The sequence below is a fragment of the Staurois parvus genome, unplaced genomic scaffold, assembly GCF_062004578.1.
Source record: "Staurois parvus isolate SC_StPar_1 unplaced genomic scaffold, SC_StPar_1.0 ptg000444l, whole genome shotgun sequence".
Classification (NCBI taxonomy): Eukaryota; Metazoa; Chordata; class Amphibia; order Anura; family Ranidae; genus Staurois; species Staurois parvus.
In genome coordinates this window covers 609,733-624,769 of record NW_028318240.1, presented here as the reverse complement: position 1 = coordinate 624,769, position 15,037 = coordinate 609,733, and the positions used below count along the sequence as shown (strand labels likewise).

The 15,037-nt window shown below is 47.3% G+C and overlaps 1 protein-coding gene across 1 annotated transcript in view; it reads left to right on the top strand.

Moving 5' to 3' along the window:
• The window catches only part of LOC149453933 (venom factor-like), a 374,515-nt gene that overhangs the window by 134,448 nt on the left and 225,030 nt on the right, over nt 1-15,037 (top strand). Inside the window, exons 14-15 of the mRNA XM_089687988.1 lie at nt 5,974-6,123; nt 6,936-7,065. Coding sequence (XP_089544114.1) covers nt 5,974-6,123; nt 6,936-7,065 — 280 coding nt within the window. The remainder of the gene's footprint in view (nt 1-5,973; nt 6,124-6,935; nt 7,066-15,037) is intronic.

Genomic DNA, 15,037 nt, shown 5'->3' with positions numbered 1-15,037 from the left:
GGTGTCTGCTCTGCGTCAAGGAAGGTTGTGCCATGCGCCATGCATGGCTCACGTGTTAAATCTGGTTGTCAAGCGGTTCCTAAAATCCACCATCCCACTGCAAGACATCCTTAAAATGTCACGTAAACTTTGCATGCATTTCAGCCATTCCTACACCGCAAAGCACACCCTCATTGAGCTGCAGCGGCAGAACGGAATTCCACATCATCGCCTGATCTGCGACGTTGCAACAAGGTGGAATTCAACCCTACACATGTTAGACCGCCTTTACGAGCAGTGAAAGGCCATCACCGATTTCCTGATGTTACAAGCGGATAAAGGTACTCCCCTGTGTAACTTAGATGTCAGCCATTGGCAGCTCATGCGTGACACCTGCCGCTTGCTCAGGCCCTTTGAGGAGGCCACGCTATTCGTGAGTCGGCAGGACTATGGGATGAACGACGTCATTCCTCTGTTGCACGTCCTTGAACAAATGCTGTTAACAATGGCTGGTCAGGGTGCGGTAGACGTGGCGCACAGATCTCAACGCCACATGACCCCTGTGGGGGCAGGACAGGAAGAAGAGGAGGAGGTAGAGGAGGACATTGGTGCTCAGGAATTATTGAGTGAAATGGGTGGTTTTTCCACTCAGCGGACAGGAGTGGAGGAGCAGGAGCATCTGGTAGAGGAGGAGGAGGAGGAGACAGAGGACCCAGACGCACCGTGGCAGTATGCTGTGGAGATGGAGGCAGGGAGTCCCTCGCATTCCTTGGCACAAATGGCCCATAGCATGCTCGGTTGCTTGCGTAGCGACAGCCGAATAATAACCATCAGACAGAGGGATGACTTTTGGCTGTCCACCTTGTTGGACCCTCGCTACCGTTCCAAAATGGTGGCCTTTTTCACACCTGCTGAGAGGGAGGCCAAAATAATGTACTATAAAAACCACCTATGTAGTCAGTTGGTCTCTGCCTTTGTGCGCCAACGTCCATCCTCAGACACTGTGGGCCCTGTGCGCTCGCGTTCCGCTGCCATGGCAGCAGGGGAGGGGTGGGGTGGTAGGAGCAGTGGCAGCTCCACCAGCAGTGGCTGCCTCAGTCTGCAGTCGATGATGAGTAGCTTTCTTCACCAGCGCAGTGAGGAAACTACTAACCAGCCGCAGCAGCAGCAGCAGCAGCATCAGGTGGACCTGGAGCAGGACCTCAAACAACAGGCTTGGGCCTACTTGGACAGCACCCTGCCAACCGAGGTAGACAATCCCCTTAACTACTGGGCAACGAAACTTGACCTTTGGCCCCAACTAGCTGAATTTGCCCTTGAAAGGCTGTCATGCCCGGCCAGTAGCGTGGCATCGGAGCGCGTGTTTAGTGCGGCAGGAGGTATTGTAACTCCGCGGAGGACACGACTGTCCACCCAAAGTGTGGAGAGACTCACGTTTGTGAAAATGAATCAGGCGTGGATTAGTCTGGATTTCAAACCACCAGTTCCTGACACAACTGACTAAATCCGCCATGAATCATGCCTCAAACATGTGCCACTTTCAGGTCTCCTCACACACTGCTGGTGTGTTCCATTTTTTGTCATAGGGTGCTGGCAGATTACGGGCCTCCCATAGCTGCTGCCAGGCCCCTAATCTGCCATAGGCCCCTATATACCGCCTCCTCATGCTGGTGCCAAGTCCAGAGTCTCTCATGGGTCCCTGTACGGCCTCCCATTGCTGCTGTCTCCATCGCCACACTCTGCCATGTGCCACTTTCAGGTCTTCTCACACACTGCTGGTGTGTTGAATTTTTTGACATAGGGTGCTGGCAGATTACGGGCCTCCCATAGCTGCTGCCAGGCCCCTAATCTGCCATGGGCCCCTATATACCGCCTCCTCATGCTGCTGCCAAGTCCAGAGTCTCTCATGGGTCCCTGTACGGCCTCCCATTGCTGCTGTCTCCATCGCCACACTCTGCCATGTGCCACTTTCAGGTCTCCTCACACTGCTGGTGTGTTGAATTTTTTGACATAGGGTGCTGGCAGATTACGGGCCTCCTATAGCTGCTGCCAGGCCCCTAATCTGCCATAGGCCCCTATATACCGCCTCCTCATGCTGCTGCCAGGTCCACAGTCTCTCATGGGTCCCTGTACGGCCTCCCATTGCTGCTGTCTCCATCGCCACACTCTGCTGCCATGTGCCACTTTCAGGTCTCCTCACACTGCTGGTGTGTTGAATTTTTTGACATAGGGTGCTGGCAGATTACGGGCCTCCTATAGCTGCTGCCAGGCCCCTAATCTGCCATAGGCCCCTATATACCGCCTCCTCATGCTGCTGCCAGGTCCAGAGTCTCTCATGGGTCCCTGTACGGCCTCCCATTGCTGCTGTCTCCATCGCCACACTCTGCCATGTGCCACTTTCAGGTCTCCTCACACTGCTGGTGTGTTGAATTTTTTGACATAGGGTGCTGGCAGATTACGGGCCTCCCATAGCTGCTGCCAGGCCCCTAATCTGCCATAGGCCCCTATACCGCCTCCTCATGCTGCTGCCAGGTCCACAGTCTCTCATGGGTCCCTGTACGGCCTCCCATTGCTGCTGTCTCCATCGCCACACTCTGCCATGTGCCACTTTCAGGTCTCCTCACACACTGCTGGTGTGTTCCATTTTTTGTCATAGGGTGCTGGCAGATTACGGGCCTCCCATTGCTGCTGCCAGGCCTGTAATCTGCCATGGGCCCCGGTACCGCCTGGTCACGCTGCTGCTGGGTCCACAGTGTGACATGGGTCCCTGTACTGCCTCCCATTGCTCCCACTCTGCCATGTGCCACTTTCAGGTCTCCTCACACTCCTGCTGGTTTCCATTTTGTCATAGGTTGCTGGCAGATTACAGGCCTCCTATAGGTGCTGCCAGGCCCCAAATCTGCCATGGGCCCCCGTACCGCCTCGTCACGATGCTGCTGGGTCCACAGTGTGACATGGGTCCCTGTACCGCCTCCCATTGCTCCCACTCTGCCATGTGCCACTTTCAGGTCTCCTCACACTCCTGCTGGTTTCCATTTTGCCATAGGTTGCTGTATGGCCTCCCATTGCTGCTGCCTCCACCGCCACACTGTGGCTCCAAACACTGGTTTTGGCCCCGTGACTGCCCAAATGAGTGAAGTGTGCGGTGATTCTAAGATCGACGGCACTCATCTGCATGTCATACTGACTGTCAGTATTATTTCTCTTCCCCAGCAGACTCCAAGGGCATTTAAATTAAAGGTACAGTGTTCTGCACTAATATTAAGTCTCTCTGAAGCCTAGAAACACCCTTTTTTGAGTTAAATTCACAGCGAATATATTCGACTCGAATCGAATATTTTCCACGAATTCGCCGAATCAGTCGAATCGAATTTTTTAATACTTCGCTCATCTCTAGTCATAAGCTTAGAGTCAGCAATGGATAATGGCCCTAGAATTATTGCTCTCACTCCAGTGAGTGCGACAATATGTATTAAGTGTTACTGTAGGATGTGGGAACAGCATGCTGTGAATTTTTATGATAATTTTTGCCAAGTGTTACCATAGTTGTATTGTTTCCTTGTGTGAGTTAGAGCACCTCATAGTCAGAGGCCATATTTCAACATCGGGCCCCTCCAGAAGGATAATGTCCTTTCATTTTCTAGTGACACTTGTCCTGGACCTGATTATGGAGACATTACGAGTGATACCGCATTGAGCATGAGTTCTCTTCACCAGCTCTTTAACATGTTCCAAGATATAGAGATAATGAACACTTGACACTTCAGTGCTCAGACACCATTGAGGTACCCATTGCATAAACAACAACTTCAAATAACCCTCAGCAACATGAATTGGTAAGAGATGGCGGTGCAGCCTTCCTCAGACCAGGGTAATCCAACACTGCACAAAACACAAAGAGGGCACAAATGCCGAGTGCATTATAATTAGCACTTTATTAAGAATGTAAGAAAACCATACTATATACTCACAAGCAAAGTGAGCTAAAGGCATGTAAGAGTATGAAGCACACAGTCCAAAAAAATCTGCTCTCCACCTCCGGAAGGAGACAAGATGGTATAACCACTGACGCGTTCCTGGGGAATGACCTCCTTCCTCAGAGCTCTGAGGAAGGGGGTCATTCATCAAAAACACGTTAGCTGGTTATGCCATCTTGTCTCCTGCAGAGGTGGAGAGCAGATTTTTTTTGGACTGTGTGCTTCATACTCTTACATGCCAATCAAAGGGCCTGTCACTAAATAAAACAGTGACCTTACAGTCCTGTTTAAACGTTGTGTTTGCTTTGCTTCGCTTCAAAAATTTTACACCATGTGGCTTTCTTGGTGCTTCAATCATCTCCAGAGCCTCCATAGAAGTCTATGACAAAGTTCGCTTACAGCACCTGAAGATTTTCAGGGGCTTTTAGTCAAGTAGATTCACTTTTTTTTAAAGGTATTTCAGGTATAAGTTAACCCGGAAGACATCACCAGCAGTCACTTCGAGTTCATGTGCGTATATTCTGGAAGTGTTTGGTGCAGGCATCACACTTAGTGTGCGGTGGGGAGCAGAAGGAAGGTGAGTGGGGTCTGGACTAGAGTAGAGCAACTAGTAGACGGCATACGTGGTGTGGAACACACGGGAGCGCTATAGCAGAAGGTAAGTGGGGACTGGAGAGAGAGGACTGAGCAGCTTCGAATCAGCCGAGCTGGGGGCCTGGAGAAGGAAAAACTAGCAGATGTCACATGTGGTGAGTAGCATGGGAGCAATATAACAGGAGGTAAATGGGGACCAGGAGGGACAGAGAGGAGGATCAGCAAACCAGAGGACCAGCAAAGCTGGGAGTTACTACTGAATGGATGATTCGCAAAGCTGGGGGTTACTACTGAATGGGGGATCAGCAAAGCTGGGGGTACTACTGAGTGGGGCATCAGCAGAGCTGGGGCTACTACCGAATATGGAATATACTGATCAAGAGTACTAATAAGCTGGGGATCTGCTGAACAGGGGTGCCATTGAGCTAGGGACCTGTTGAGTACTATTGAGCCAGGGTTCTACTGGAGCCCTTTAAAACAAATAGAAAATCAACACACACAGGGCATTTTCCAAACTTCAATAAACTGTTACTAAACCCAAGACCCCACATTCACTATATCTGGTCTCCCACAGTACACAGAACATGGAAGTGCAGTTAGTTTAGTAAAAATAAACTGCAAAATACCTTTTCTCATCAGCAGTTAGAGCAGTCTTGTGACTTCTATCAGTGTCCATCCCAGCACTGGTTAAAGCTTGTAGGAGGAGTTTTCTTTCTGCTCTAGGAAGAAGGAAATCCCCACACCCTCTCTCTGGACAGTGCTGATGTACCCTGTGCTGATCACATGCAAGAAAAATCACTCTCCCAAGAAAATAAAAACCTCTCTAACAATACACACCAAATTGAGCATGTGCATGTGACCATGGGTCCAGTCTGTATCAGGTGGACATTTGAACTAGAGGAGGGGCAGAGTAGTCAGGATCAAACAGCCTTTTTACACAATGCAGAGGATTAACCCCTTAGGTTCCACAGTGAGTATAACACACATGCTGTAATGCATATACAGTCTGATTTTACTGTTGTGGGTTTAGTAACACTTTAAATCTACAAAAAAGCATCACAGAAGCATCAAAAACACTTTACTGTATTTTAAAGTCGAAAGCAAGCATAAATGAGCCCTTAGAGTTATCCGAAATATGTAATACAAGGGCCATAGTTAAAAACCCACAAAGTTCAAGGTGCATCATCTACTTTGCAGTGTTTGCCAAGTGTAGGGCAGTCCATTGAAATGAATAAGCTGCTCTATGCCTTTAGCGTGGCAAAGCGTGAATGGGGCCTTAGATTATAATGTGTGTGGTCTGTTTACTACGATTTTCTATATAATAAGAAAAATTGCAGTGAAGACTGCCAATATAAACTTGGTTGCATCTCTCAAGTAAATTGTGTTTTTCTTTCTCCTTTTCTATCCTGGAACCCAACACTAGCTGGAGGTGGACAGCGACAGGAAGCAAGCAGAGCCAACAGATCGTATAGACTTGACACTAAAAGCAGATCCTGATTCTCATGTTGGATTAGTGGCTGTGGATAAAGCCGTCTTTATATTAAACAACAAATATAAGATATCCCAGAGTAAGGTAAGAACTATAGTGTGCGGTGATGTTCAACACATAAGTATTTCAAGGTATTTTTAATGTACTTTTCTATTATTATTAAATAGAATGTATAGTGATTTTGTATATACTTTATTGTTTTTCATTTCTTAAAATAAGAATTCAAATAATGTTTTTACTGGGTAAATGTGTAATTTTGGAGGTTCAAAGAGTATTGGGTGGGCAGAACCTCCAAAGCCTTATTATTACTTCCAAACCTCTTCTTTGGGACCCCTGAAGCAGACAGGAAACCCCCAAACCCTAGCGTGGGACTGGTACAGCAGAATGAGAGCCACTCTCGTGTTTTCCATTTCATCTGAATTATGGACTATTTTGTGTTTGTTTGCTGAAGAAAACTGTTTTGTTTTCTGGATTGTTTGCAAGTTCATTAAAGACTGTCACTTTTACAAGCAGTGGATGGTAATCCTGAGCTCCTGTATCACAAGGGTTAGAACTTCTGGCAATGTTTTTATTGTTGTCTGTGCTTTTCTATCCCAGTGACAAATGCAGTTTTCATTTTTGGGTACAGGTGTCTTAAAGTCAGGAAGTGAAGAAACATCTCCTCAATGGAGTCCCATGCAGAAATAAAAATCTGCCAAAAACTTCAAATTCTACTCCATCCAACCCTGCAAAAAAATAAATAAATAAAATTGACCCCTGTTTGTATTTAAAGTCACTCAGTGCTTTTACGAGCTCATTTATACAAATCTGTGGGTCTTTTGATGAATTCAGATATTAGTACAGGCCATAGAAACAGTAGGAAAACTGTGTAAAATCTAAATTTCTCCATTGCTCAGATATGGGACATTGTGGAGGATTCTGACATTGGCTGCACTCCAGGTAGTGGTGCTAATAACATGGAAGTATTCTTTGATGCTGGACTTGCCGTAGAGACAAATTTTGGAATGGTCACGAAACAAAGAGCTGGTATGTACAAGGAATTGCCTTTTCACCTTTTCTTACCTTAACCCCATAGCACTACATCCTTTGGTCACTTTCATAAATTTACCCTCTTCTAATTCCTGATTTTCTTTTCTTTTCAACATCATTACCAAACCCCATTCTTGGCTTGCTTAAAGAAACCAGTTTTTCAGTTAGCTATTATATTCTTTTCACAGTGGAATTCTGGCACACTTGAAATATACAGTTGCAAGAAAAAGTATGTGAACCCCTTGGGATTACGTGGAGTTTTGCATGAATTGGGCATAAAATGTGCTCTGAACGTCATCTAAGTCACAACAATAGAAGAACACAGTCTGCTGAACATAATACTACACAAACATTAGATGTTGCCATGGTTTAATTGCACATAACATGTAAACATTCACAATGCAGGGAGGAAAAAGTATGTGAGGCCCTAACTTAATGACTTCTCCCAGAGCTAATTGGAGCCAGGAGTGAGCCAACCTTGACTCCAATCAGTGTGATGATATTGGATGTGTTGCTGACAGCTGTCCTGCCCTTAAAAAACACACACCTGTTTTGGGTTTACTGGTTTCAAGAAGCACTGTCTGATGTGAACCATGCCTCGCAGAAAAGAGCTCTCAGAAGACCTACGATCGAGAATTGTTGACTTGCATGAAGCTGGAAAGGGTTACAAAAGTATCTCCAAAAGCCTTGGTATTCATGTGTCCACGGTAAGACAGACTGTCTACAAATGGAGAAAGTTTAGCACTGTTGCTACTCTCCCTAGGCGTGGTCGTCCTGTTAAAATGACTGAAAGAGCACAGCGCAGAATGCTGCATGAGGTAAAGAAGAATCCCAGAGTGTCAGCTAAAGACCTACAGAAATCTCTGGCACATGCTAACATTTTTGTTGACACATCTACAATAAGGAAAACATTAAACAAGAATGGAGTACATGGGAGGACACCACGGAGGAAGCCATTGCTGTCCAAAAAGAATATTGCAGCACGTTTGAAGTTTGCAAAAGAGCATCTGGATGTTCCACAGCACTGCTGGCAAAATATACTGTGGACAGATGAAACCAAGATTGAGTTGTTTGGGAGGTACACACAACACTATGTGTGGAGAAAAAAAGGCACAGCACACCAACATCAAAACCTCATCCCCACTGTGAAACATGGCGGAGGGAGCATCATGGTTTGGGGCTGCTTTGCTGCCTCAGGGCCTGGACGGATTGTTGTCATTGATGGGAAAATGAATTCCAGAGTTTATCAAGACATTTTGCAGAAAAAAGGAACGACCATCTGTCCGCCAACTGAAGCTCCGCAGAGGATGGGTGATGAAACAGGACAATGACCCAAAGCATACAAGTAATTCAACAAAACAATGGCTGCAACAGCACAGAATACGCCTTCTGGAGTGGCCAAGTCAGGGTCCTGACCTCAACCCGATTGAAATGCTGTGGCATGACCTTAAGAGAGCGATTCACACCAGACATCCCAAGAATATTGCTACACTGAAACAGTTTTGTGAAGAGGAGTGGTCCAAAATGACTCCAGATCATTGTGCAGGTCTGATCTGCAACTACAGGAAACGTTTGGTTGAGGTTATTGCTGCCAAAGGAGGGTCAACCAGTTATTAAGTCCAAAGGTTCACATACTTTTTCCTCCCTGCACTGTGAATGTTTACATGTTATGTGCAATTAAACCATGGCAACATCTAATGTTTGTGTAGTATTATGTTCAGTAGACTGTGTTCTTCTATTGTTGTGATTTAGATGACGTTCAGAGCACATTTTATGCCCAATTCATGCAAAACTCCACGTAATCCCAAGGGGTTCACATACTTTTTCTTGCAACTGTAAAGTACTGATGCAGTCCATTGCAATAAGCATAAACACCTGTAGACATAAAACCCGGGATCTTATAGGATGTTGTGAGGCTCCTAGTCAAAAGACCATATGACTGCCTGGCAATGTCTATTTTTGCCAATAAGAAAGAGCACCATTACTTGCTGATCATCACACCTCTATATGAGCTTGTTGGACATCCAATTCTAAAACCATAGATATTAATATGAATTTTCCAAATCCCCCACTCCCTCCATATACACCCTTTGTAGCTATATTAGCCTTCATTATTCTGGGAAGGCTTTCCACAAGATGTTCGAACATTTCTGTGTGAATATGTACACATTCTTGAGGTCAGAGTAATATTGGATAAGTATAGCTGGCTCACAAACTGTGTTCTAATCCTATTCCAAAGGTGTTCAGTAGAGTTGTGATCAGGACTGGGTGCAGGTCACTCGAGTTCCTCCACACCAAACTTGTTTAATCATGGCTTTGTGTACATGGGGCAGTCATTCTGGAACAGAAAAGGACCTTCACCAAGCTGTTACCACAAGGTTGGAAATGCACAATTATCCAAGATATCTTTCTACATTGTAGCATTACCAGTACCCTTCAATGGAAACACCTCACCTCAATAATTTAATTAGGTGCCTACATACATGTATTCATACAGTGTATTTTAAAACTGTGTTTCTTTATTACTGAACATAAAGCACTTATGTATTTTATACATTCCTGTTAAACCCACAAAAAGAAGGGAAGAAGCTTTAATACTGAACATGTTGCTGTTTTATAAGAGTAAATAGTAACAATCAGGGCTTTTTTTCCTCAGAGAAAATGTGCAGAAACTCAACCTTCCATGGGTGGTTGGCATGGGGAGAAGGTGGGGCCAGGGTGGGGCCATGGTGCATTGTTTTATTATTATTATTATACAATATTTATATAGCGCTAAAAGGTTTGCTGAGTGCTGTACATTATAGTGGGGGACAGTATATGAGACAGTACAGTAACAATACAATATAATACATGAGGGGTTCGAAGGCCCTGCTCCTTGGAGCTTACAATCTAGGAGGGAGGGGATAGTGGTACAGGAGGAAGTGGCTGTGGGGGATGGAGTGGTAGGAGGAGTGGAGGAGATCGGCTGTTAGGTGAGGGTGGGGTAGACTTCCCTGAAGAGATGGGTTTTCAGGATGCGCCTAAAGGTGAGGAGGGTAGGTGACAGTCTGATGGATTGGGGTAGTGAGTTCCAGAGGATGGGGTAAATCCATAAGAAGTCCTGCAGTCGGGCGTGGGAGGTGGAGACCAGGGAGCTAGAAAGTAGAAGGTCTTGTGAGGAGCAAGGAGTACGGGTTGGGTGGTATTTGGGTATCAGGTCGGTGAGGTAGTTTGGGGTAGCGTTATGAATGGCTTTGTATGTCAGTGTTAGTAGTTTGAATTTAATGCGTTGGGCAATCGGGAGCCAGTGGAGGGAATGACAGAGGAGGGTGGCAGAAGCAGAGCGCTTGGTGAGGTGGATGAGTCTGGCCGCTGAGTTCAGGATAGACTGAAACGGGGATAGCCTGTGATACGGTAGGCTGGTGAGAAGGGAGTTGCAGTAGTCTAGATGTGAGATAATAAGGGAGTGAATGAGTTGTTTAGTAGTGTCTGGGGTTAGGAACGTACGTATTTTGGAGATGTTGCGGAGGTGGAGCCTGCATGAGTTTGCCAACGATTGGACATGGGGTTGGAAGGACAGGTTTGAGTCTAGAGTGACACCTAGGACTTTGGCTTGTGGGGTGGAACTGATGGTGGCGTTGTTGGTTATGATGGAGATGGTGGGCGGGGCGCGGGCTTGGGGGAAAATTAGGAGCTCTGTTTTGGAAAGGTTCAATTTGAGGAAATGGAGCGACATCCAGTCTGATATGTCGTTCAGTAGGTGGGTGATACGGGCGGACACTGAAGGGGTGAGGCGAGGGGTGGAGAGGTAAATTTGTGTGTCATCGGCGTAGAGGTGATAGTTGAAGCTGTGGGAGTGTATCAGTTTGCCGAGGGAGGAGGTGTACATGGACAAGAGAAGGGGCCCGAGGACAGAGCCTTGGGGGATCCCAACAGAGAGGGGGAGGTGGTAGGGTTATAGGTAACGCTGAAGGAGCATTGGGATAGATAGGAAAGCCAGGAGAGAGCGGAGTCTCTGATGCCGAGGGAGTGTAGTTTAATGAGGAGGGGTGGTCAACTGTGTCGAAGGCTGCGGAAAGGTCAAGGAGTAAGAGGACTGAGTAGTGGCCATTAGCTTTGGCGGTTAGCAGGTCATTAGTGATTTTGAGTAGGGCGGTTTCGGTGGAGTGTAGGGGACGGAAGCCAGACTGTAGTGGATCGAGGATGTTGTTGTCAGTGAGGTGGGCGCTTAGGCGGTTGTAGACTAAGCGCTCAAGGAGCTTGGAAGTAAATGGCAGCAGGGAGATGGGTCTAAGGTTGTTCAGGTCGGTGGGGTCCAGGGAGGGTTTTTTGAGTATGGGGGTGATGTGCACGTGCTTTAGGGGGGAGGGGAATGCGCCAGTAGAGAGAAGATTGAAGATGTGGGTGAGGGAGCGTAGGATGGGGGAGGAGGGTGACTGGAGGAGTTGTGTGGGGACAGGGTCAAGGGGTATCGTATGTACTCTCCAGCGCCTCAGGATATGCACAGCCAAAAGGGAAGCCAAGGGTACCAGGACAGCGACAACCAAAGGAAATGTTCCAGGGATGCAGCCCTCCTCAGACGGGGAAATCGGCCACTGGATAGAGAGAAAACAGGTGGCGCACACACCTAGTGCATTATCCAAGGTTTATAGTAGGAATGAAATAATAAAAACATACTCACAGATGAAGCATGTATCTAAAAAGCAACAGCGAGGCTCTTTCTGTCCATACACCATACATCAGCATCAGAGGTTGGTCATCAGCTCTGAGGAAAGGGATTTGTCCCCGAAACGCGTCAGAAATTTGACCGCACTGACAGTGAGAACACCTTGCCCGCCGTTGTGGCCATTGTCATTTTTCTATGCTTTTTAGATACATGCTTCATCTGTGAGTATGTTTTTATTATTTCATTCCTACAATAAACCTTGGATAATGCACTAGGTGTGTGCGCCACAGGGTCAAGGGGGCAAGTGGTGAGGCGGGCTTCTGAGAAGACCTTAGTGACCTCCTCAGTGGTAGCAAGGCTGAAGGAGTGGAGTGTTAGGGAAGTTATAGTGTGCGGGATGTTAGGTATAGTGGGGGGTAGCGCGTTTGCGAGGTCAGAGGAGGGGAGAGTTGATGGGGTTATAGTGGGAGGGAGGCTAGGTGGGGAGGTAGGTTGAGCATTAGCGATGTCCTTACGGATTGCGTTGATCTTATTTTGGAAGTGATTGGCAATCTTGTGGGCGGTGAGTGAGGTACTGGGTGGGGGTGGGGGGGGGCAGAGAGTAGGGAGTTGAAAGTGGAGAAGAGCCGTCGAGGACAGATGGAGAGGGTGTTGATGAGGGTTACGAAGTAGGCTTGTTTGGCAGCGTGGAGGGAGGTGGTATAGGTGAAGAAGGCGGATTTGTCGAGGGAGAACGCTCGAGAGGATCTTGTTTTGCGCCATAATCGTTCCAGCGTGCGACTGCGTCATTTAAGATTTTTTAGTGTGGTCGTTCTGCCAGGGTTGAAGCGGTCGGGGTCTAATGCTACGTGTGGTTAGGCGTGCTAGGGAGTCTAAGGCACCTGACAGCGAGTAGTTATATGCAGTAGTGGCCAGGTCAGGGCATGACAGTGGAAGGATACTGTCGTACAGACGTTACATACCAGGGGCTCAGGTGTGTGCTGTGTACAAAGTGTAGGGCTGAGAAGTGCACTGTGTATGGAGTGCAGGGTTGAGGAGTGTGTTGTGTACAGAGTGAAGGGTTGAGGAGTGTGTTGTGTATAGAGTTCAGGGTTGAGGAGTGTGCTGTGTATAGAGTGCAGGGTTAAGGAGCATGCTAAGTACAGATTTGAGGAGTGCGCTATGTAGAGAATGCAGAGTTGGGGAGTACGCTACATACAGAGTGCAAGGTTGAGGAATGAGCTGTGTACAGAGTGCAGGGTTGAGGAGTGTGCTACATAAAGAGTGCAGGGTGTGCTGTGTACAGAGTGTAGGCTTAAGGAGTGCACTACATACAAAGTGCTGGGTTGAAGAGTGCACTATGTACAAAGTACAGGGTTTAGGAGTGCGCTGTGTACAGAGTCCAGGGTTGAGGAGTGCGCTCTGTAAAAAGTGCAGGGTTGAGGACTGCACTACATACATGGTGAAAGATTGAGGAGTGAGCTGTGTTCAGAGTGCAGTGTTGAGGAGAGCACTGTGTAGAGAGTGCAGGGTTGAGGAGTGCGCTGTGTAGAGAGTGCAGGGTTGAGGAGTGCGCTGTGTAGAGAGTGCAGGGTTGAGGAGTGCGCTGTGTAGAGAGTGCAGGGTTGGGGAGTGCGCTGTGTAGAGAGTGCAGGGTTGAGGAGTGCGCTGTGTAGAGAGTGCAGGGTTGAGGAGTGCGCTGTGTAGAGAGTGCAGGGTTGGGGAGTGCGCTGTGTAGAGAGTGCAGGGTTGGGGAGTGCGCTGTGTAGAGAGTGCAGGGTTGGGGAGTGCGCTGTGTAGAGAGTGCAGGGTTGGGGAGTGCATATCTCACAAGCCAGTTATCATCAAAATCTGGTGTAACCCCAAATTCTCTCCACCCCTCTTTCCCAGTAGAGAGCTCTCCCCTCCAATAAGCACCCTAGATTCCAGTACAGAACTTTCTTCCCTCCCCAAATCATCAGCCACTTAGAAAGTATCAGACAGACTGGCTGCTGCAGAGGAGAAAGTCTACTTACAACACCTGAGTGCAGGTAGCCAGCTTGGGCTTCAGTAAGAGCTTCCCCCTTAGTAAGAGACTAAAGTGGCTGTGTAGATTCCCTGCCCCCTCCCTCCTCTGGTGCCATAGACCAGAGGTCTCCAAACTTTCTAAACAAAGGGCCAGGGTCAGACTTTTGGGGGGCCAGACTGTGGCCACTGGGAATAGAAAATGTCCCGGCATCAGTTAGAGTAAACAAAGCCCTGTATTTGGTGTCATTGAAAGGAATTGTGCCCCATCATTGGTGTCATTGGGAAGAGTCATGCCCCATCACTGGTGTCATTAGGAGGAATTGTGCCCCTTCGTTGGTGTCAGTGAGGGGGAATTATTCCCCATTGTTGATGTCAATGGATGAAATATTGCCCCAAGGGCCAGATAAAAGCAAAAAAGGGCCTCATCCGGCCCCCAGGTCACAGTTTAGAGACCACTGATAAAGAAGGTTGCAGGGCAGAGGGGTTCAGTGCAACCACTGGGAGAGTAGCACTTATAAATACAGAAGAGCAGCTTCCAGATTTTTCAAGTGACAGTAGCGAGCAAGTTACCAGCACCATGCTGTAGGTGACAGAATGGAGTTCCGCCAAGTTCTAGCAGAAAAAAAGCCTTGTTGAAAAAGCCTTTCAGGCTCTTTATCCAGTCAAGTATAAATGAGCAATCTAGACTGGCAACCTTTTAATAGATCAAGTGGATCCTTTCTGTGAAATCCCTTCTGTAAAGTATCTAACCCCAAAACAAAAATTGAATGTAATACAGCCTACAAGTCCGTAGATGTGGTGGATACATTCATTTCTGGATGGGTGTTCCAGCATGACAATGATCCAAAATACGGCCAAGGCAACAAAGGAGTGGCTCAAGAAGAAGCACATTAAGGTCCTGGAGTGGCCTAGCCAGTCTCCAGAACTTAATCCAATTGAAAATCTGTGGAGGGAGCTGAAAGTTTGAGTTGCCAAACATCAGCCACCAAACCTTAATGACCTGGAGGGGATCTGCCAAGAGGAGTGGGCCAAAATCTCTCCTGAGATGTGTGCAAACCTGGTGGCCAACTACAGGAAATGTCTGTGATTGCCAACAAGGGATTTGCCGCCAAGTACTAAGTCATGTTTTGTGAAGGGGATCAAATACTTATTTCCCTCATAAACATGCAAATGTGAGATGGGAAAACAGCTCTCATTGTTTGAACATTGTGTGGAAGTAAATTAATGTTTTGACTGACATTCTGCGGTTTAGCCACAAGATGTCACTGTTTTTCTAACACAGCCTCAGACTGCATAGATATTTGTATATTCATGAAGAGGGGGGGTTTTGCACACAGA